Genomic DNA, 23772 nt, shown 5'->3' on the forward strand with positions numbered 1-23772 from the left:
GTTCCTTGCTGCGGGCTAGTGACCTGGTTACCAACCCTTTCAAATCACACTGTTTATATCACACAGGCACGTTAACTGATCAATTAACCAATCATGTTTCACTGTTCATTATGGGACTCAAGATCAGTAAATATTCTGATATGAATGGGTTATACTGCCAACCTCAGGAGGATTTGGATACTGGCAAGTAACCAGTTGGCCAGCCAGGTATATCCCCCCCCCCCCCCCACCTTCCCAGCATGATTTAGTTTGTTTGTCCTAGGAAAATAGTCTCTTGGATGTACATCTCAAGGAGAAGAACATTCAGGGGTATGTGAAATGATTACGGCCACACACACCTACACAGGTTGAACTGGATGGACTATTGTCTTTATTCAACCTCAACTACTATGTAAAAAAAATAGACATCTTTTCTCTTTTGAGAAAAGATTTTACTATTTTATTTTATCAAGACTTCATCTGTGCTGCCTTCGAGCCATACCTAGACCCTGCTGGACTGAAGATTGTGGTGCTACCCGGACTTTTGGGTACTGTTAGCCACAGACCGCTTTCGAGCCGTGGTATGCTCAGTCTCGATCGACTCTTATCAAAATAACTCATGAATTGGTGGCGTTGTCTTGTCACCCCTAATTTGGTGGTCCACAAACATAAGGTGGTTCTTCGCCCCTGTCCACTGTTCCTTGCAAAGGTGGTCTCCAATTTCCATCTGAATGAGGACATTATGTTGCCTTCTCTGTGTCCCAGGCCAAAACATCCTAAGGAAATTGCATTGTATTCCCTGGATGTGGTTCGGGCAGCGGGGGAGTCTTTTAAGAAGTCAGACTCACTATTTGTGCTTATGGATGGGCCTCGAATAGGACTATCTGCTTCTTCTGCGACCATTTCTAGATGGATCAAACAGACAGTGACTCAGGCCTATTCGATTAAGGGTCAGGTTCCTCCTTCCCCTGGGAAAGCGAACTCTACGCGGGCGCTCAGTGCTTCTTTGGCCTTTCGTCATCAGGCGTCAGTAACGCAGGTGTGCAAGGCGGATACTTGGTCATCGGTGCACACTTTTCACAAAATTTTTATATTCTGGATGTGTTGGCATCTGTGGATGCCTCTTTTGGCCGCAAGGGTTGGAAGGCTGCAATGGGGCTCGTTCCCTTTTTGGGGGTGTAATATTTTTCAGGCGGACTCCAGTTGTTTTGGTTGAGCTCCTGTTACCTGGTTGGTTACGGTTTAGCCTTGGGAATCTTTTCTTGCTGTTCCCACCCTTCATGTTTAAACACTGCTTTGGGACGTCCCAATGGTCAACAAGATCAGGAGCTGTGTCCGTCAATGAACGAAAGAGAAAATGGGATTTTTGACTTACAGTAAAAACCATTTCTCTGATGTTCATTGACGGACACAGCATCCACCCCTCTATAGCATTGCATTACTTCGGACACTGCTTGTAACAAAATAGAGTACCCAATAACAGAGAGGGAGAGTATACTTCCTGGGACTGCCCATAGGTGTAGTAAAGTTATTTTTCTGCCTAGTGTCCTACTCCTGTAGGGAGCAGTATAACCCAATGGTGAAGAAGATTAGGAGCTGTGTCCATCAATGATGATCAGAGAAATGGATTTTACAGTAAGACAAAAATCCCATATTTTTTTTTTTTTTCTATCAAAATGGTACATTTTCTTAGTTTAAACATTTGAGATGTTTTCTATTGGAATAAAATACAAGTTTATATGCAAATTATTTCATCTGTTTTGATAAAGATTTTACACGGCATCCCAACTTTTTTGGAATTGGGGTTTGCATATTGGTGACCTTATTTATTTTGGAAGCAATTGATCTTAAGAGAAAATTACCTTAAGAACATTCAACCACAAGATGAAATACGAAGAGGGAGACCCCTGCCAAGTGTATGTTGCTCACCACTGACAGCGTAATAAATCATCTACTGCAGAGGGGTCTGCTATATAGAATTGATCAAATATTGCAACCGGTTAAGACATCTGAATTACAGCTTTAACCACTTCCCGCCCGTCATATAGCAAAATGACGGCTGCAAAGTGGTTGCCCCATCCTGACTAGGCGTCATATGACGTCCAGCAGGATGGGGCACGCAGGGCGGCGATCGTTGGTGCGGTGTGTCACTTTGACACACCACATCTCCGATTCCCGGTAGAGCCTATGACGTAGGCTCTTTACCATGTGATCAGCTGTGTCCAATCACAGTTGGTCATAGTAAATAGGAAGTGCCATTGATCGGCTTTCAACAGTTCGCGCCTGACAGGCGCGAGTAGAGGAGAACAGATCTGCGGCTCTCCTGACAGGGGGAGGGTCTGTGCTGGTAATCAGAGCATTGATTACCAGTGCAGACCCTTGGGGGATGCCACTAGAGCCACCAGGGATGCCAATCAGTGCCCTAATCAGTACTGCCCACCAGTGCCACGTATCAGTTCCGCCCATCATTGCCACCCCATCAGTGCAGGAAAAAAAACTTTACAAAATTTTATAACATTAACAAAAAACATTCCCCCCCCCCCCCCTACCTTTTCGGTCTTTTCTTATTTATTTAGCAAAAAAGAAAAAAAAATCTTGCGGTGATCAAATACCACCAAAAGAAAGCTCTATTTGTGGGGTGGGAAAAAATTACAAATTTGGTTTAGGTACAGTGTTGCATGACCGCGCAATTGTCATTCAAAATGCAACAGCGCTAAAAGCTGAAAATTGGCCTGGGCAGGAAGGGGGTGAAAGTGCCCGGTATTGAAGTGGTTAAAAGTGAAAACAAGAAAAATCTAAATCCACTTGGTGCAAGAATATCAGCCTGGATTCCTTGCTCTTTTACTTCTTTATAATATAAAACAATATAACAAAACAATAAATATAGACAATAGTAGCATGAAGAAAAAGTCTAAAAATGTACAAACCTTTTATTATACACAATAAACTAAACACAATAACAATAACACAGATGTTTATCCAAACGCTTGTAAGAAAACATATATAATGAATAAAATCATGTACAGCTCATTATTTACACAGGGATCAATTTACAACAGAGTTCAAAGGTTCTGCTCTGATGTTGCCCAAATCCAATGCAGAGTCCGTCTCCTCGTCTATTTCTCCAATGACCGCTCTGTAGTGAATATTGAAAAGAAAAGAGTTAAAGCAGAACATTCTTCATATGAATATTCAATTAGTATCTTCCTGTGAAATATGGTGCTGCTATAAACAACCAAGAAAAGGGGCGTTGTACTGCTACCTTATTCTGTACATCACGCAGCAAGGTTACCGAATTTTCAAAATGAAATCCAGCCACACCCTACTGACTATGCCCACTTTTAAACACATCCACAAATTCACATACAGCGAGTGGAAAAAAGTATTGATCCCCTGCTGATTTTGTACATTTGCACACTGACAAAAAAATGATCAGTCTATCATTTTAATGGTAGGTTTATTTTAACAGTGAAACAGAACAACAAGAAAATCCAGAAAAAAGCATTTCAAAAAAGTTAAATAGATTTGCATTTTAACCACTTAAGGACCAGGCCCCATTCTGACGCTTTTTGTTTACAAGGTAAAAATCAGTATTTTTTGCTAGAAAATTACTTAGAACTCCCAAATAATATATTTTTTTTTTTTCAGCAGAGATCCCAGAGAATAAAATGGAAAGCATTGCAATACTTTATTTTACACCGTATTTGCACAGCGGTCTTACAAATGCAATTTTTTGGGGAAAAAAATACACTAAAAAGAAAAAAACACAAAAAGAAAAAACAGAAAAGTTAGCCCAATTTTTGTTTTTATAATGTAAACGATAATGTTAAGCCGAGTAAATTGATACCCAACATGTCAGGCTTCAAAATTGCGTACATTCGTAGAATGGTGACAAACATTGGTACTTAAAAAATCTCCATAGGCGATGCTTTAAAAATTTTTACAGGTTACCAGTTTTGAGTTATAGAGGAGGTCAAGGGCTAGAATTATTGCTCTCGCTCCAACTATCGCAGCAATACCTCACACGTGTGGTTTGAACACAATTTACATATGTGGGAGCGAATTGCGTATGCTTCTGCGCGCGAGCTCGGAGGGACGGGGCACTTTACATTTTTTTTTTTTATTCTACCTCTTATTTTTACACTGTCCCTTTAAATTTCTTTTTTTTTTTATTACTTTTATTCCTATTACAAGGAATGTAAACATCCCTTGTAATAGAAATAAGCAGGACGTCGCCTCCCATAGGGAAGCTGCGGACCCGTTCTAATAGGAGCGACCCAAGTCAATGTTATGAAGTCCGTGACGGCCGCTCAGAGTTCGCGGTGCGAAGTAGCGTCGCGGTAGTGTGAATGGGGGCTTAAGGCCATTGGGAGGCAGCGACGAATAGCGTCACTCCGGTCCTCCAAGGCCATCTTGCCCTCACTCGACTTCTTATCTGGGACATGGACGGATCATTCTCCGCGCTACCGACGGCTCTAGTAAGCGGGGAAACCAACCAGGAAGCGGTGGGGGGGGGGGGGGGGGGTTTGCACCTCCCCTGCCGCCCATAAAAGTGATCCCGCGGCGAATCCACCACTGGGGCCATTTCTATGTGAAAGAGGGCCGCCGGCCCTGTAAGAAAATACTGGGGTTATGGCTGCTATCTGCTGCCATAACATCGGTATTTAACGTCTAAGTACCAACGTAAAACTGCGGCAAGCAGTCCAGAAGTGGTTAATGAGTGAAATAAGTATTTGATCCCTTCGCAAAACATGACTTCGTATTGGGTGGCAAAACCCTTGTTGGCAATCACACAGATCAGATGTTTCTTGTAGTTGGCCACCAGGTTTGCACACCTTAGGAGGAATTTTGTTCCACTCCTCTTTGCAGATCCTCTCCAAGTCATTAACCACTTACAGACCGCTCGCTGCAGTTTTACGTCGATACTTTGACATTAAATACCGGCACCGCCAGCATATGCTTGATGCGACGCCATTGGCCATTCACGGTTTTGTGAAACTCCTCGGGGGAGGGAAAAACCTGACCTGACTTCTAGGCTTTGTGGGACCCGGACACCCGCTTACCTGACTGGGTGGGCTCATCATCAAGATTTAAAGTCTCTTTGACGGAGCTAATAAGTGCATCCACAATAGCGCGTTTGCGCGCAGCAGTGGAGGACACCTCCTCCTCCTCATCTGAATGTGAGGACTGGGACCCCTCAGGGGGGACGTTGTCTGTGGCAACCAAATCAGGCTCTGAGTCAGAAGACAGAGGGCATCGGCCGTTCTTGAGTAGTGCATTCAGACATCAGCAGATCCACCTTGGACGCCAAGGTCGCAAGTGCAGCAGATAAGGAGGCCATGGAGGAGGATTCAGGAGTTACGTTCCTGAAGCCCCAACCAGGTCTGCGGGGAACTTGCTATCCTGGGACTCCATTTTTGCAATCAAAAATCAAAATTTTTTTAGGACACTGGCCCTTTAAAAATGGCGCTTCCCGTGGTCCTCACCGCAAATCTGCATCGTCGGTGGAGACCCCCTTTAACCACTTGCCGACCGCCGCACGACTATCTACGTCGGCGGTCAGCCCCTCACAGGCAAACTAACGTAGGGCTACGTTGCTTGCTTGTGAGGGTCTAGGGAGCGAGCGCGCGCCCCCCGGGGCGCGCTCCCGCTCCCGCGTGGTCACGGACCTCCCCGCGCGTGTGACCAGCGGACCCGATGTCCGCCGGTCACTCGGCGATCGGCGGGGGAGAGGGAGAATGTCAGGCAGCTTGTGTAAACAAACTGCCTGTCATTCTCTTCGCTGCAAAGACACTGATAAAACGGATCTGGTATGTAGATCCGTTGATCAGTGTCTTTACAGCTAGAGCCACAGCCAATCACAGTAGAAACCACGCCCCTAGGGACACACACAGCCCCTCCCTTCCAAATAAAGTTAACCCCTTCACTACCAGTGTATTTTTACAGTAACAGTGCATATATATAGCACTGATTACTGTAGAAATGTCACTGGTAACCCCAAAAGTGTCAAAAATGTCAGTCAAGGGTCCGATCTGTCCGCCGCAATGTCGCAGTACCGCAAAAAAAAAATCGCAGATCGCCGCCATTACGCGTTAAAAAAAAAAACAAAAATGACAAAAATCTTTCCCTTTGTTAGTAAACGCGATAACTTTTGCGCAAACCAATCAAAATACGCTTTTTGCGATTTTTTTTACCAAACATAGGTAGCATAAAATAAATTGGCCGAAAATTTTTAAAAATTTTGATTTTTACATTTTTTTTTGGGGGAATTTCATATAAAAAAATGTGAAAAATATTGCTATTTTTGCAAAATTGACGCTCTTTTTTTGTTTATAGCGCGTGATCAAAAAATCGCACAGGTGATCAAATACCACCAAAAGAAAGCTCTGTTTGTGGGAAAAAAAGGACGTCAAATTCGTTTAGGTACAGCGTCGCACGACCGCGCAATTGTGCGTTAAATTCACGCAGTGCCGAATCGCAAAATACCCCCTGGTCGGAATGGGGGTAAAATCTTCCGGGGCTTAAGTGGTTAAAACTGACATAGTAACAGAGAAAGTACAATTTGCAGGGAAAAGCCAGAAAAACAGCCAAAAATAGCCCCACAGTGTACTGTACCAGACCTCACACATGCTGCTGCAGTGAAGGGAGAAGAATAGCAAAATAGCCGTCGCCCTTACTAGCTGGCTGACCATAACAAAGATGGCGCCAGATCACAAGGAAGCCAGATAGCCAGACCTCACCCAAAATGGCAGCTGACCGAATGGCACCAAGTCAGCGCAAACCCAGGAAACAGGCCACTGCAGGGACACCTCCGAGGCACCCCCCAGACATGCAACAAGCCCCCACACCCCCCCAGTGTGCACTGCAACCGCATAGCGCCCCCAGCGGGGGGCAGGGAGGTAGGAGCTGCCCAAAACGGCCAGGGAGGGGGGACACTACAGAGACCGCATTTTTCTGCCTTGCCCTAGGAGTGGGCCCACATTGCATCCCCACAGACAACAGTCCCAGGGACAGGGGGGTTGTGTCACTCACAACACCACGGACCACGGGCTCCGCTCCGACACGGAACACCTCCTACCCTGAGTGGGGGCGCCATGAGCCAGGAAGGGATGCTTGCAACACACGGGCGTTCTGGAGTTAAGACATCCCGGCGAAGATGGATTCTCCGCAGGCTCGTCCCCATCCTCAGGGGCACTGTCGTGGCGAGGCCTGGGCGTACCCATGACCTGCGACACTCGTTGGCCTCCAGGGATCCCTCTGACTAACTAGGGATAGTGAGTAAGGAAAGAAATAAAAAGGAAAAAATACTTTTTTCAAAGAAAAAGCAAAAAAACAGACATAGGTCCCAGCTGGGAAGACCTAGACCTACTCCTGACGCTAGGCAGCAAGAAACTGGAGAACAGTACTAAGTGTGTCTGGGTAATGTCTAAGGAACAGCCCTCTAGAGGTGTGTCTCAGTGTAAAAGTTTTTGCTAATCCTTTCACTGCCTAGCTTACTCTTGCAGAGGGCGCCATTACCCACTCATGAAGGCTTACTGAACGGGCTGCGACTGTCAGAGGACGTAAGAGAAATAAATATATTATATATATCTCAGGGCTTTTTTTCTCAGAAAACAGGTGCAGGAACTCAACCACGACCCCCCAAAACCCCTCCCCAAAATTGGTCAAAATTTCACTAACAGTGGGAGGGTCTTAAAGGGGCATTAAATACCAGTAATGTATTATGTACAGAGTGCAGAGTTCAGGGGTGCACTGCATACAGGGTTCAGGGGGGTGTGCTGCGTACAGAGGGCAGAGCTCATCCTTCTACAGCTGCTTAGCTCTGCATCCCCCATCCACATCTCACTTTCACCCCTAATCTTCTCTAGTACTTCCCCTAACACTGTAGGTGGCTTCATCTCTCTCACTTGCAGAGAGATCATCCAGTGGGGGTGTCAGCATCCGCACTGCACCCCAGGTACCAGCATCTCCTTTGTCCTCATACTGCACTTGGAAAACAAAGGAATTCAGACCTCTGTGTTTATGAGTGATAGTGGTGAGCAGGGAGCAAAAGGGACAAAGCCAAAAGGTGGTGGAACCAAGTTCCAGCTGAAAAAAAGCCCTGTATATATTTTGGGGGTTCTCCAGTTTTCCAGCAAAAAAAAAAAAAATGATTAACTTGTAAACAAGTGTCAGAAAAAAGCCCGGTCCAGAAGGGGTTAAAGGGAAACTCCAGTGAAAAATGAAATTTTTCCTATTAATAGTATATTAAATATATTTTTCTTTGCTATTATTCATCTTCTGGCTAGCTGCTTCTGAAGCTTAGAAAGTCTTATCTAAACTAGACAAACAGCTTCTTCCTGTTCTTCACTGACAATGCTATCTCCCTTTATTTGAATTTCTAAGCTGTAGGTCTTTCTTAGATAGAAATGCCTAGACCTGCCCAGCCCCGTCCCTCATATCTTTCACATAAAATGATCTACTGTCTTCATGGGGGGTGAAATAAAGGTACAATCAAACATGTTTTAAAGTTTAGAAGGATACAGATTGATTTCTATTGCTCATTACATGTATTGAGTTTTAGCCTGTTTCCACTAGTGCTTTGGACACTTGTCACATGACAAGTCACAGCCCATTGATTTCAATGGCACTTGTTCCCATCTATGCGACTTTGAAAATCAGTGACTTTGAGAAGATGCCTGCACTACTTTGATGCAACTTTGATCCAGGGAGTGTAAATTTGGATCATAGCTGCACTCAGTCGCACTCTAATTGCACACCTTAAGAGTCACACAAGTGGAAACGTAGCCACTAGGTTAGAGTGCGACTTTGAAGTGCAGCTTTGATCCAACTTTATACACTCTCTGGATCAAAGTCACCTCAAAAGTTGCATAAGAAGTAGTGCAGGTACCTTTTCAAGGTCACAGACTTTCAAAGTCACAAAGATAGGAACGGGTGCCATTGAAAAACAATGGGCTGTAACTTGTCATGCAACTTTGTGTTCTCAAAGTCGCATGACAAGTCACACTAGTGGAAACAGAACTTTATAGTCTAGGTTTCCACTATTGTGATTTAGAGTGTAACTTTGATGCAATTTTAGTCCAACGTTACACTCTGAATCAAGGTTGCATAAAAAAAAAAAAAAAAATGCAGGTACCTTTTCAAAGTCGTATAGATGGGAACTGGTGCCATCAAACTCAATGGGCTGTGAATTGTCATGTGACTGTGTCCAAAGTCGCATGACAAGTCACATTAGTGAAAACGGAGCTTTAGTCTACGTTTCCACTATTGTGATTTAGAGTGCGACTGATGCAACTTTGATCTGACTTTACACTCTCTGGATCAAAGTCGCATCACAAGTTGCATCAAAGTAGTGCAGGTACCTTTTCAAAGTTGCTGATTTTCAAAGTCGCATAGATGGGAAGGGGTGCCATTGAAATCAATGGGCTGTGACTTGCCATGTGACTGTGTCCAAAGTCTCACTCGTGGAAACGTAGACTTAGTGTGGTTGCTTATACGATGATCATTGCAGGCTGAGCTGAGACCCCAGAGCACTTCCAGCTACACTGACAGTCTCCTCCTCCCCCCCCCCCCCTCCAATTTTTTCTAGTGTACAGCAGTCTGTTCAACAGAAGTAGATCTTATAACCAGCTTCTGTTGAACAGTCATGCTGGGAAAACCAGCATCCGATCAAAGCTGGCAGCAAATGGCTGCAAACCCTGATCAGTGTGTTCTGGCGGGAGGCAGTCCCAAACCAAAGCCAAACGGAGCCCACGCTCCAGGCGTAACGCGTATAGGGAGGCGGAGCCTGCGTGCCTGACGCCGATCGCTCGGGTGCTACTCTCCAACACTGAATGCCATAATAGCAGGCACGGCTGAGTGCCCAACAAATGTGAGTTACCCCTTTATGCTCAATAAAAGCTCATTATTTACATTCAGAGAGCACTAGATCTTTGCTTTATCTTTATTTTATGTCCTGGCGACCCCCGGAGGTGAAGGCTGGAGAGGTTACCTGTGATAGTCTGTTTATCCCCTGATATGCTCATGCTGGCCCGTTTGGGTCTGGTATCAAGGTGAGAGGCCAATCTTACTGGTGGAGGGAGTTCACACACTGGTGGTTCCTGCTTGATTCACAAGGGATTGAGGCTGTCCTGTCATCACCTGGATATACTAATCATTACTTTGGAGCACTTTATATGAACATTTATGTTTCATCAGAGCACATATGATGGACACCATATTTTGTTGATAACACTTGTTGATTCATGTAATCACTAATTATTTTTGTGCACTTCTGGCGCAGCACGTTTTCTGATTTTTATGTTTTTGTTGTGAGGTGTGGACACAATTTGTGTATGCAGCCGGATTTATATATTGATTTATTCTAGCACATTTTATACACATTTGAATTTCACTTAGTCTTGCGCTGATTTTTCACTATAGTCTCCTCCTCCCCCCCCCCCCCTCCAATTTTTTCTAGTGTACAGCAGTCTGTTCAACAGAAGTAGATCTTATAACCAGCTTCTGTTGAACAGTCATGCTGGGAAAACCAGCATCCGATCAAAGCTGGCAGCAAATGGCTGCAAACCCTGATCAGTGTGTTCTGGCGGGAGGCAGTCCCCCTGTCAGAACACAATAACACAGTGGGGGGAGATCCCCACACTAACATTACTAAGTATGGTGATCTGTCAGTTTTTTTTAGGTCAGATCGCTGGGTTGAACGAAAAAACAGAGTTAGGTACCTGGTAACTCTTTTTCTAAGAAGTCTTCCAGGGCAGCACCTGAGAGATAGGCTCCTCCCACCTGAAACATTATACACAGTCCACCATTATAAAAATGCCAGTCATACACCTTCTGCCTCAGTAATATCAAAGCACCGTAGGAACCCTCAGTAAGCTTTTGAATCCGCAAAACCCCTTTTATAATGTTGTTTAGGGCGGGAACGGATGCTGCCCTGAAAGACTTCTTAGAGAAAACGGGTACCCGGTAACTCTTTCTAATCGTCTTCCAGGGCAGCAAATGAGAGGATGTACCAAGCAACACTTACTAGGGAGAGGAAAAGTCTGGAGCACCTTGTGACCAAACATCTGGTCCTGACTGGACAGCTGTTCGATGCGGTAATGCCTTGCAAAGACATTGAATCGCGACCATGTCGCTGCCCTGCAGATCTGCTCCGCCTCTTTCTGCGCTTAATGATGCCCAAGCTCTGGTTGAGTGGGCCATGACTCTGCTCGTCAAGATTTAGTGCTTGGTAGGCTGTCTTAATAGCAAGCTTTATCCATCTGGCTATCGTACTTTCCGAGGCCGGCTTTCCTTTGTTGACTCCTGGAGGATGAATAGTGTGGTGGTTCTTTGCCACTCTCCAAGTTCACTCGAGGTAAGCTATTTCCATCCAGCTTCTTGTAAGCGACTCTTTCCCTGCTATCCCTTGAATTTGGAAGGGAAGAAATAACCACCTCCTGAGTTCTGTGGTAATTTAAAGAGACTTTTGGTAGGAAGGCTGAGTCTGGTGTGAGAATAAATTTCTGTCAGAATTAAACAGTAAGGTTCTATCATGGATAGAGCCTGTATTTCGCTGACTCTTCTTGTAGACACAAGTACCACCAGGAGTACTGTTTTTAGTGTAAGGTACCCCCCCCCCCCCCAAGGAAGCTGCTTTTGTCTGATCTGTAACCATTATGCTACACATACGATGTGAGCCACGAAGCCAGTCACATGATGGCTTAACAGCCTGGTTTATGCAAATGTGACAGCTAGCAATCCAGGCATTCCAGGAATGTACCCTTTTATAGACCTAAATCGATGGGATATGTTCCGCTTTAGGTCCTTTCCGCCCTTGTGCTACCTGAAAGTCGCACGATTTTGACTGGACTGAAGCAAAGTCTGGACCTCGGGATTGCAGATAGACCCCAACGCACCAAAGCCAGGCCAAAGCAGTGCAGGGACTGACCCGAATCTGCACAGACACGAACGGCACTCATAGGAAATAGAGCATGACCCATCATGCGACCTGCAGTCACAGGACTAGTCACACAAGTGTAAAAAGGGCCTTATGATACACTTCTGCTCAGGGACCATAAAAAAAAAAAAAAAATAAAAAGACATATTGGCTAGATTTGAATATAGTGCCATAACAACCCAATCCATGTATAAGGTCCGAGTGATCGCCAATAATGATTGGCGGAAACCCATAAACACTGCACATATACAATTCTACTGCAGATTATCATGTGAATGCCCTGGCTGCCTCTGGGCCCTGGCCCAGGATATACTATTGTATAGAACATAGGCACTATGAAATAATGTAGTGGCCCCACATCCTTAGCGTAGGCACACCCTCTTATATAGTGCCATAACCTGAGGACCATCTCTACTGTAGGGAAGTCTGGATAAAACACAATTGCTTTTGAGGAGATAACTGGTATACCATATTCCCCTGAAGCTAGAGGACCAGAATCATGTCCTATAAGCTACCAGTGTCAGGCCCAGGGAATGTGTCTGGTAATGCCTGAATGTGTGGGATATGATTGTCTGCTGGATAAAGCCTCAGGAGCTCAGTCTCCTGGGCAATCCACGGACAGATACAACCCAGTCAGGCTCCTGCACAGAGGCCTGATCCCCAAACCAGGCACAGGCACACACACACGTTGTCTATGTATGAAGACAACTATATTGCCAACTGCATATAGTCGGAGATAAAGCAGTATTCATATAATAAAAGTTCCCAAATCATGGCCCATATAAGGCTGGGGCCCATGCACAAACAGACTATCAGTAGTATCAACTAAAAACAGAGTCACAGATAATTGGCAAAAGCCTTGATCTGCGACAAGGAGAACTTTGGTACTGAACATCTAGTTGTGAATGTTCAATAGTCTACTTAATGTCCATGTTAAATGCTCAAACAATATCAAATGTAGACAAAATAACATTTTGAGACATCGTACACTGCAGAACCATCAGAGAAGTTTTAGCAACCAAGACTCTTGGGCCCTCCATGTGTAATTGCCATCTTAATATATTCAAATGTATGCAGTATAAACAACTGAACCCTCATGTCTTAAAACACAATGGGTAAAGCGTTCTGTTTAGTGCACCATCATATGGAAACTTTTGGAAAAAAAAAACTACTTCTAAAAGAAGGCTTATTAGAAACACAGCCTAGATAGTTTATAGCAATAGTTTATGAAATTCGCAGTCACAGAATCCAGGACCTAGGTAAAAACTTGCTTTGTAGCTACCATGCATTATATGTATCCAGTGGAAGTACTGGCAGACTTCAGGTAAAAAACATGAAGGTGAGCGCACCAAGTGGTGTGTAGAGTGGATACTAGTAACCCCTGATAGGTACAGCTTCCACTCCTCCCTAACCCTGGCCAAATGTTTAATTGGAATGAGTCACCCATAGAGAGAAGTACACTGAAGTATCCTGAATATCTCACTCAGGTGAGAAGCCCCCAAAGTATCACAATTCCTGAGGTCTTAGGCTGGCCATACATTATATAATCCATAATTGGATACAATTGAAAGTGTTGTTTAGTCTTTACCTCCTATCACACGGTCTTTGGTAAATCCAAAAGGAACAGTTGCACAAGATAAGTGAACACACATGTCCAGCCTCCAGGTCAGGCCTGGTTTTAAATAAAGTTGCTTACATCCTGAGCCTGAAAATGTGGCCAGTCAGAAGTGCACCACCTGCCTGTGATGAAGATCAGTCATTAGGCACAGGTTTGTCTATGCAGCCCTTGCATAGAGGACTATCTAAGATCCAGTCAATTATATGTTGCAGGATCCACACCAAAAACAAGCACAAAGACCTGATTGCGCCCACTGAAGGGGGAGGAAGGTGTCTGGCTTCTTTTACAGAGGAGACTAATCCTTTTAGGACTCCCAGGGATTCTTTTGCCACAGGTTTGCTTATGCACTTTAAGCATAGGATTTTTGGCCCAGCTGGCTGCCATTTGCCCTCATTAGGAAGCACATGCTTAGGGAGGGAATGCACGCAGCTGGCCTTTGGAAAAAAAAAAAAAAAAAAAAAAAAAAAAAAAAAAAAAAAAAATCGCTGCTACCACTAGTTAGCATTATATGCATAGTGGTTTGGTAAGTACAGAGGTGGTCTTAGCATGCTCTGGCTTACCTTGGAGCGGTCCTGGCAAGCAGGATCTACAGGGTAGGGTGGGGAGTCATCCTGACATGATCAGTCTCAGAAAAGGAACCTTTATCTGTTTACTGCCCCACCCCCAGCTGCCCCCATGCAGGTTGGTGGACATACCTGCATTATCACCTTCTCCTGTAGTCAGCCTCTCCTGATGAAAATCAGTCCATTTGCCGTTCGTTTTTGAATTAACTTTGCAAGTTCTTTTTTTAAAATCTCTCCGCTGCCCGGAAAGGACGTCAGCGGGTGCTCCCTGCTCTATAGTCTGCTTCTGCCATCTCCTAGATGGCTATGGACCAGAGGCATGTCAGCGGAAGTGACGCGAAGTTCTGCCTTCGATGCCATCTTGCTCCTCCAACGGCGTGGATGCTACGGGGATACCCGCGGTCGGCCCAGACAGGCACCCGCAGGGGAAACCTTTTTAGGACAGGGGGGCGCTGAGTACAGAGGCGCGCCCCCCCTCCCCTTCTCCTCCCCCCCTGCTCACTCGAGAGGATCACTGTGACTAGCAGAGACTAGCCTAGAAGATCTCTGCAGTAATCGTTACTCCCGGTATGGTGTAGGGGGGATGCCTCTTGCATCTTACACATAGGGGAATGAAACCTCAGGTGGGGGCTAGCTTGCCCCAGTAGTGCTGCCCCTGACCCCCCACTGCCCAAGGCTCGCTGAGCTGGATGGGAGGCTGGTCAGGGAGCCTCCTACAACTTAGCACAGAGACTGGAAAATAAGAAACCGGTGCAGCTTCTGTGGGTCCAGAGGAAACAATCAAATGAGGCAGAAGCTACGACTGGCATTTTAGAATGGTGGACTGTGTTTCCTGCTTCAGGTGGGAGGAGCCCATTTCTTAGGTGCTTACCTGGAAGACGATTAAAGAATAAAAAAAATTCTCCTCTTGTGTACAACGCATTACAAACACCAGTTTTAAAAGGTCGTATAGGTAAACACATTCACGAATAATACAACTTTTTAAAATCACAATACATACACATTGTCTCCTCGTACAATGTATAGTCCCAGTACTACTTGCTCCACTCCTTGTGAAGAGCTGAATACTCGCTCATGGCTCTCGTCCAAAATTAGGTTTATTGTCTGATCAAAACCCTTGAGTGTTCCCTTGAAAAAAATAAAAAATAAAATCAGTAAAGCACTTGCATATAAATACAGATTTCACATTTAAGGAATACACAGGCTGTCATTGCTGACAACTGCCATTGGTTGGAGTCATCTAAAATAAGCATGCAGCAAGTAAATAGTAGAATTAACTGCATGCTAGTTCTAAGTCAGTGAATAAAAATAAATGGATTAGAACAGCCAGGTAATACTTTTAATGTGAGTCAGCAATCATTCTACACACTTTGTGCAGTACACATAGCCTTTAAAATTTACACTTACTGTATTTATGAAAGAAAAATAAAAGTGATAATTGTTTACAGTGAACCTTTTAGTTCAGAAATGTGGGGGCTTATTAATTATTGACCTAGGCAAGGACAAAGTACAAGTTTACTTTTAGTGAACTTGTACTAAGTCACCCAGTAGTCCTAGGTGCAGCCTGCTATATTACTTTACTTTCTCCCTGTTGGATTGGAATGAATGCGATGCGACAAGTGTGCACACTAAAAAAATCAGCAGGGGTGTTTCTGGGAGAATGCAGGTGGGCAGCAAAGATTGCTAACGTTGTGATAAAAGGTGAGCGTTTAACATAGCAGGCTGCATTAATAAAAGGGTTCAATTTATACATTTTAAACACACAATTTTCTCCCAAAGTTTACACTTTTTTCCAATTGCATTCAATCAGAAAACTGTGTTAGGGCTCTTTCACACGGGCGTTCCTTTTTTTCTGCCTGATCAGGTCCCTTTTTTTTTTTTTTTTTGTAACGGACACGGATGACACTTGTGTCATCCGGTCCGTATGTCCGTTTTTCATCCCATCCGTTTACGGATGAAAAACTGACATAATGCATGTCTATGTAAATACGGATGTCTGCGGATGACACCACTGACATCCGTTTTTGCTTCAGTTCCGTTTTTTGAAAGGAAGAAAAAATAGGGTTCTCCTCCGTTCAAAAAAACTGAACTGAACTGAACTGACAAAAACGGATGTCAGAGGATGATCATCCGATGACATCCGTATTTACATAGAGATACATTATGTCCGTTTTTCATCCGCAAACGGATGGGATGAAAAACGGACATACGGAACGCCCGTGTGAAAGAGCCCTTAATCTTGTGTGCTCCCATATTTCTATCCTCTAACATTCATTAGTTAAAGATATTACTTCCTCCTTTATACATTCTACCATATGGAAATAAGGCCTCCAATTTGCAAACTTTTACACATAGAGGTAGTTATACAAAACTGGAGCAAAGAGATTCCGAAGCAGCTGTGCATGGCAACCAATCAGCTTCTAACTTTCATTCTCAGAGCTTGAATGCCGATTGGTTGCCATGCACAGCTGCTTCAGATTGTGTGTGCTGCAGTTTTAATAAATTCCCTCTATAGTGTCCAGGAGCTGCTTTTCAGACATTTACAAACTCTCATGCTGGCAATTTTTAGACAAGGTCAACCATTTTTAAAAATGACTGAATAGTTCATGGTGACCTACCACTAGCAGTGTCTACCATATCCATGAAACAACTAAACTGTTGGTTTGCATTGATACATTTCAGCCATTTTTGCAATTGATGGTTTGCCTTAAAACAAACAAGTGTGTATGGTTATTAAAACCCCACACTGACCAATTACCTTTCTTGTCTTTTGTGCCTTAGCAAAGAGAATTTTAGATGATGAAAGATACTTCCAAGATCTCCTCTATTCATTAAAATGGACTAGTGCCAAGAGACCTAAAAGGAACTTCAAAGCCTTTCATACTCCTAAATGTGACTTAAAGTAGAAATAAAGACAAAACGTCTCATTTTGGATATATAAAAAGGAAGGGTTATACCCTCTGTCATTTTTTAGGTATTTAAATTATTTTTTCTAATCTTAAGGCAGTCCAGGCATGTTAACTATAGATCCATAAAAAAAAGGAAGAACAAACAAACCTGCATTGCTGGACAGTATATGTACCATAAAAACCCATAAAAGAAAGGCTATAATAATTTTTTCACGTGAATAAGCACATTTACTATACAGCCCATCCTTGCTTTTTTTTTTGTTTGCAGAATTTACTCCCAGGAATCTAATGTTCATACATCAACACCATTTACCCTAAATAGTAAGCAACCTCCATAACAGTGGCACCACACTAACACCTTCACAGTTATTATTTCAACACCTTGTTGACCACTGTTTAAACAGAAAAATCTTACCACAATCATCCTCCCATCAGCTGTTATAACTGCCACTGTTCCTGAAAAATGTCTGTTAAGGATGTAAACTGGTTTTAGGCAATGCAGTTAAATAAAAATGTATTCTTGTACATACACCACTAGGAATCCATGTTTTTTTTTTTTGCCCACAGGGTATGTATAGCTGGCTAGGTAATGTCAAGTTGGGGGGGAAATTAAAAGTATATGCTTAGCCCTCTTTAAAACACAGACTTTCAGAGAGTCACTGGTTTACTAAACTGGAGAGTGTAAAATCTGGTGCAGCTCTGCATGGTAGTCAAATCGGCTTTTATCTTCAGCTTGTTAAGGAAAGCAGAGAAATTGGATTTTTAAAGGGCCACAGACAAAAAAGGTTTTTACAAAAAGTAACAAAATTTTATTTTAGAATTTTTAAAGTGAAAATTTCTTATATAAAATCATCATACAGTATCCATGCAATTATGGTACAGATGCAGCGACATGAGCGCTACATGTTCGCCAGACTATGGCTTCTTCAGGAGCCTTTTATAAGTACTGTATACTAGGGATGCACCGAAATGAAAATTTTGGGCCGAAACCGAAAATGCAGGATGACCTTGGCCGAAAACCGAAAATGACTTTTTCCCCCAAATAATTTTAAAATAGATAGAAGAGGGCATACACCACAAACAGGCAGCGACGTACACCTATCGCTGCCACCCTGTCACAGTATATGTACTGTGATGGGTTGGCAAGTGGTTAATTTAATTACCAATGGTATTTGTATTATGCAGCATGAGGGGGTTAATGTATTGCCACTGCTGGTCACTCATCTATTCGTGACCGACCAGTGGCAGTTAATTAACCCCTTTGTGCTGCATTAGTGCAACCAGTATCCGTGTTAATTAACACTGGTTGCACTAATGCAGCACAAAGGGGTTAATTAACTGCCACTTGTCGGTCACTAATGCATCAGTGACAATACATTAACCCCCTTATGCTGCATAATACTAATACCATTGGTAAGCTGCCTCAGCTAACCCCCCCCCCCCCCCCCCCCCACTGCCTCAGCGTCCCCCTCGGCAGTACACCCTCCCCCCCTCTGCCTCAGCATCCCTCCCCATACCAACGATTCAATCTCCTTACTGTAGGGTCACTCTGCTGAGTGCTCCTCCGGTGCCCTTCATTCAAAAGACGCGCCTCTGGCCGGCCGCCCGCCCACCTCCCGGTGATGTCACTACTACTACGATCTGTGTATGAATGAAGTGACATACCAGGCGGGAGGGCGGGCGAGCGGCCGCTAATACGGTAGCTGTAACTATGTGAGCTTCACTTCCCTGTTAGTGGCACGATGAGCATGAATGAACTGACCTGACACCGGGCGGGAGGGGGCGGCCTCTAATAGCTATAACTATGTGAGCCTTCACTTCCCTGTCAGAGGAGATACCCGCATGACAGGGAAGTGAAGGCTCACATAGTTATAGCTATTAGCGGTCGCTCCCCCCGCCCTCCCGCCTGGTGTTAGGTCAGTTCATTCATGCTCATCGTCCGCTGACAGGGAAGTGAAGCTCACATAGTTACAGCTACCGTATTAGCGGCCGCTCGCCCGCCCTCCTGCCCGGTGTGTCACTTCATTCATGAACAGATCCTAGTAGTAGGGACATCATTGAGAGGCGGGCGGCCGGCCAGCCAGAGGTGGGACTTTTTAAACCTGCTAATTTCTGCATTTTTAACCCATTATCGGCCGAAATGGGTTAGGCCCATTTTCGGCCGATAATTTCGGTGGATCCCTACTGTATACATAATCACTATATGCAACACACACACACATATATATGCAACTACCATTTATCAAAAAAAACGCCTAACAGCACATATTTATATGAAATAAGTCATAACGATAAATGGTACATGTATTTAACTTCTCAAAATGCATACAGTTGTAGACCATGATTTTTGATAAATGGTAGTCGCATATGTAAAGAATATATCGTTCTGGACTTTCAGTGATTATGTATACAGTACTTCTCAAAGTCTCCTGAAGAAGCAATAAGTCGCTGCATCTGTACCATAATCTCATTGATACTGTATGAAGATTTAAAAATGTTGTTACTTTTATAAAATATTTGTTTATGTGGCACCTTAAAAATCCGATTTCTCTGCTTTCCCTAACATATTGATTATTAAGGGATGTGGTGCCTTTGACTCTGCACGCAGCAATTCACCCATTTTTTTTTGTTCCAACTTCCGCTTGTTCAAATAAGCTTTGGCAAAAAAAAAAAAAACTGGAAGCTGATTGCTTTCTATGCTGCACCATTTTTTTATTATATTAACCCCACTGTCTCATTGTACCCCTGCACTCCATGTACCACTTCCCTGAACTTCCTGTCAGAAAGGGCAGACACCGGAAGTTATTACTCATTATATTGGGTTCATCAGGACTTCTACTCCCATCATGCCAAGTGAATGCCTATCTCCTCATTGATATAAGTTCGTAGATGTGGGGACACTGACCTGCACAGGCATCCCGGTGGACAACACAGAGAAGACACACCTCTGCTCCTTCGTCCTCCTTTTGTTTGTTGTCCTCTAGGCTGCCTGTGTGTCGGTGCAGGCAGTGTACACACCACTGCTCCCCCCATCCTCCTTTAGGGTTTGTTGTTCTCTATGCTTCCTAGGTGTGTAAAGGGGCAGGCAGTGTACACACCTCTGCTACTCTGTCCTCTTTTCGGCTGTGTTATCTAGGCTGCCTGTGTGCACCGGTTAAGGCAGTGTACATACCACTGCTCATTCGTCGTCCTTTGGGGGTTTGTTGTCTTCTAGGTTGCCTGTGTGTGTCAGCGCAGGCAGCGTACATACCTCTGCCCCTCCATCCTTCTTTGGGGTTTGTTGTCCTCTAGGCTGCCTGTGTCAGTGGAGTGTACACACCTCTGCTCCTCCACCCTTCTTTGGGGTTTGTTCTACTTTAGGCTGCTGTGTGTGTCGGTGCAAGCAGTGTACATACCTCTGCTCCTCCATCCTTCTTTGGGGTTTGTTGTCCCCTAGGCTGCTTGTATGTGTCGGCGCAAGCAATGTATATACCTCTGCCCCTCCCTCCTTCTTTGGGGTTTGTTGTCATCTAGGCTGCTTGTATGGGTCGGCTCAGGCAGTGTATATACCTCTGCCCCTCCATCCTTCTTTGGGGTTTGTTGTCCCCTAGGCTGCTTGTATGTGTTGGCGCAGGCAGTGTATATACCTCTGCCCCTCCATCCTTCTTTGGGGTTTGTTGTCCCCTAGGCTGCTTGTATGTGTTGGCGCAGGCAGTGTATATACCTCTGCCCCTCCATCCTTCTTTGGGGTTTGTTGTCCCCTAGGCTGCTTGTATGTGTTGGCGCAGGCAGTGTATATACCTCTGCCCCTCCATCCTTCTTTGGGGGTTTGTTGTCATCTAGGCTGCTGTGTGTGACGGTGCCGGCAGTGTACATACCTCTGCTCCTCCCTCTCTCCGATCCCCCCCCCCCTCGCCCAGGTCTCCCGTCCCCCCAGGAGACCCAAACAACCAGCAAGCCCCGAACAAAGTTGCATTCGGCTCTGTTCGGGTCTCCGATGTAAAAACCCAGAAGCGATGTCATGACATCAATTCCAGGTACTGGAGCCTTAAAGGCGCCAGATTTAGAAAAAAATTACAGCATTCAAAACAGCCAAACTTGGGAGTTTTGAATGCTTTTAAGTGCAGAGGAGGGGTTTGGGGTCTTTTAGATCCCCGATTCCTTCATAAAGAGCACCTGTCACTGCCTATTACTGTCACAAGGGATGTTTACATTCCTTGTGACAGCAATAAAAGTAATCAAAAAAATATTTTTAAAAAGACAGTGAAAAATTAAAATAAGTTTAAAATGTGGAGAATATCAGCTATCAGCCTGAAGGGTGGGTGGAAAATTGGTAGCCGCCCTTTAAAAAATAAAAAGTTATGGGTCGATCCTTGGCTTAATCAGCCACAGAACCTGTGTGAATAATGTGTGTTGGGGTTTAAAGGTATGAGGTGGCAACCATAAGGGAAAAAGGGCAGTTAGTTGCACCTGTTACTCTGTCCTGCCTGGTCAAAGCTCAGGTTTGCTGTAAGTAGGACACACTCCCAGGATACACAGGAATAAAACAACAGTGAGCACTTCATACATACAGGACAAAGCCGAGGCCACAATAAATCAGTCACAACTACTATAAACTACAACCCACAAAGCCAACACTCAGCCAAGGATACGGTTGATATAATTCTCCAGAGCTGAAGCCATACTGCCGCTTCTCTGCTGTCCACCTCACTCAGCGTACAGAAACAACCGCGCCAGCCGCTACGGCGCTTCTCCTACGTCATCACTCCGCGACCACTACTAGAGAACGCCGTCTGGTGACCCTTGTGCGCCATGTTTCCGTAGCCCGCGCCGAAAGAATCGCTGCTATGCAGAACAAATGCGGTATAATCTGCATCAATGCGTGACTACAATCCAGAGCGGCAGAATCAGGGCTATTGTCAGTGTCATAGCAGTACACAGTGACATTGGGCTATTATATTGTTGTGTAACAGACAGGGGCATGCCCACTGAGACTATTATCATTAACCACTTCTTCTCCAGAAGGTTTTACCCCCTTTATGTGCAGGGCGTTTTTTGTTTTTTTTTGCTATTAGGCACCCGACAAAATTTTAGAACACCGTCGCACCTCAGCCCCGCCTTCTCTCAATCAGCTGTCCGTTCTGTTATAATTTTGTCTTCTGCGCATGCGCACGGACGACTTCTATCAACTGTTTTGTGACGCTCTGTCACCGGAAGTGACGAGGTCCGATTTTTTCACGGGTCCGACAAAATTTTAGAACAACGGCGCTACTTTAACCATTTCAGCCCCAGAAGGTTTTACCCCCATTCATGACCAGGCCATTTTTTGCGATATGGGGCTGCATTATTTTAACTGACAATTGCGTAGTCGTGCGACACTGTACTTAACTAAAATAAATGTCCTTTTTCCCCTACAAATAGAGCTTTCTTTTGGTGGTATTTGATCACCTCTGTTTTTTTTTTTGCGCTATAAACAATAAAAGAGCGACAATACTGAAAAAAAAAAAAAAAAAAAACAACATTTTTTACTTTGATAGAAAACACATCCAATGAAAAAATGTAAAACATGTAATTTCTTCATCAAATTAAGCCAATATGTATTTTGTTACATATTTTTGGTAAAAAAAAAAAAAAGAAATCCCAATCAGCATATATTGATTGGTTTGTGAAAGTTTATGCCTCTACAAACTATAGGAAATTTGTATGGCATTTTTATTAATTTTTTTTTTTTTTTTTTTTTAACTAGTAATGGCGGCAATCAGTGATTTTGAGCAGGATTGCGGCGGACAAATCAGACACCTGACACTTTTTTGAGGACCTTATAACAGTAATCAGTGCTAAAAAGATGCATTGTTACTGTACTGACACTGGCAGGGAAGGGGTTAACATCAGGGGTGATCAAAGGGTTTAATGTGTCCCTATGGGGTGCTTGCTTACTGTGTGGGAGGCGCTCTGACTGGGAGAAGACAGAGATCCGTGTTCTTGCTTAGCAGGGACACAAGATCTCTGTCTTCCTCCCTGTCAGAATGGCGATCTGCCTTGTTTACATAGGCAGATCGCCATTCTGCCTGTCTTGGGAACAATCAAGGGTGGCTGGCAGACATCGGGTCTGCCGGACCTGCGGATCAGCTCTCCCTCTGTTCAGTCAGTGCGCGATCGCGCCTCCAGCAGCGCACGAGTGCCTCCTAGTGGCAATTGCATGAAATGACCTACAGGTACGTGATTTTGGCCAATAGAGCCAACCTGCCACAGTACATGTACGTTAGGCGGGCGGCAAGTCATTTAAAGCGAAGTGTCATGGTCTGGGCTGCATGAGTGCTGCCGGCACTGGGGAGCTACAGTTCATTGAGGGAACCATGAATGCCAACATGTACTATGACATACTGAAGCAGAGCATGATCCCCTCCCTTCAGAGACGGCGCCGCAGGGCAGTATTCCAACATGATAATGACCCCAAACACACCTCCAAGGCGACCACTGCCTTGCTTAACCATTTAAGCCCCGGAAGATTTTACCCCCTTCCTGACCAGGGGGTATTTTGCGATTCGGCACTGCGTGACTTTAACGGACAATTGCGCGGTCATGCGATGCTGTACCTAAACAAATTTGACGTCCTTTTTTTCCCACAAACAGAGCTTTCTTTTGGTGGTATTTGATAACCTGTGCGGTTTTTTGATCATGCGCTATAAACAAAAAAAGAGCGTCAATTTTGCAAAAATAACAATATTTTTCACATTTTTTATATGAAATTCCCCAAAAAAATGTAAAAATCAAAATTTTTTAACA

General features: G+C 44.3%; 1 protein-coding gene across 1 annotated transcript; it reads right to left on the reverse strand.

The window, feature by feature from the left end:
- Window positions 1-2891: 2891 nt before the first annotated feature.
- LSM8 (LSM8 homolog, U6 small nuclear RNA associated) lies at window positions 2892-21742 on the reverse strand. The gene is made up of 4 exons (XM_082253357.1): window positions 21639-21742; window positions 17423-17463; window positions 15099-15226; window positions 2892-3115 (listed from the first exon to the last, which is right to left on the reverse strand). Exons 1-4 carry the CDS (start codon window positions 21667-21669, stop codon window positions 3025-3027), a joined length of 291 nt encoding a protein of 96 aa, XP_082109483.1. The 5' UTR covers window positions 21670-21742; the 3' UTR covers window positions 2892-3024.
- Between the last annotated feature and the right edge of the window lie 2030 nt (window positions 21743-23772).

The sequence above is a fragment of the Pelophylax lessonae genome, assembly GCF_965119305.1.
Source record: "Pelophylax lessonae genome assembly, chromosome: 4".
NCBI lineage: Eukaryota > Metazoa > Chordata > Amphibia > Anura > Ranidae > Pelophylax > Pelophylax lessonae.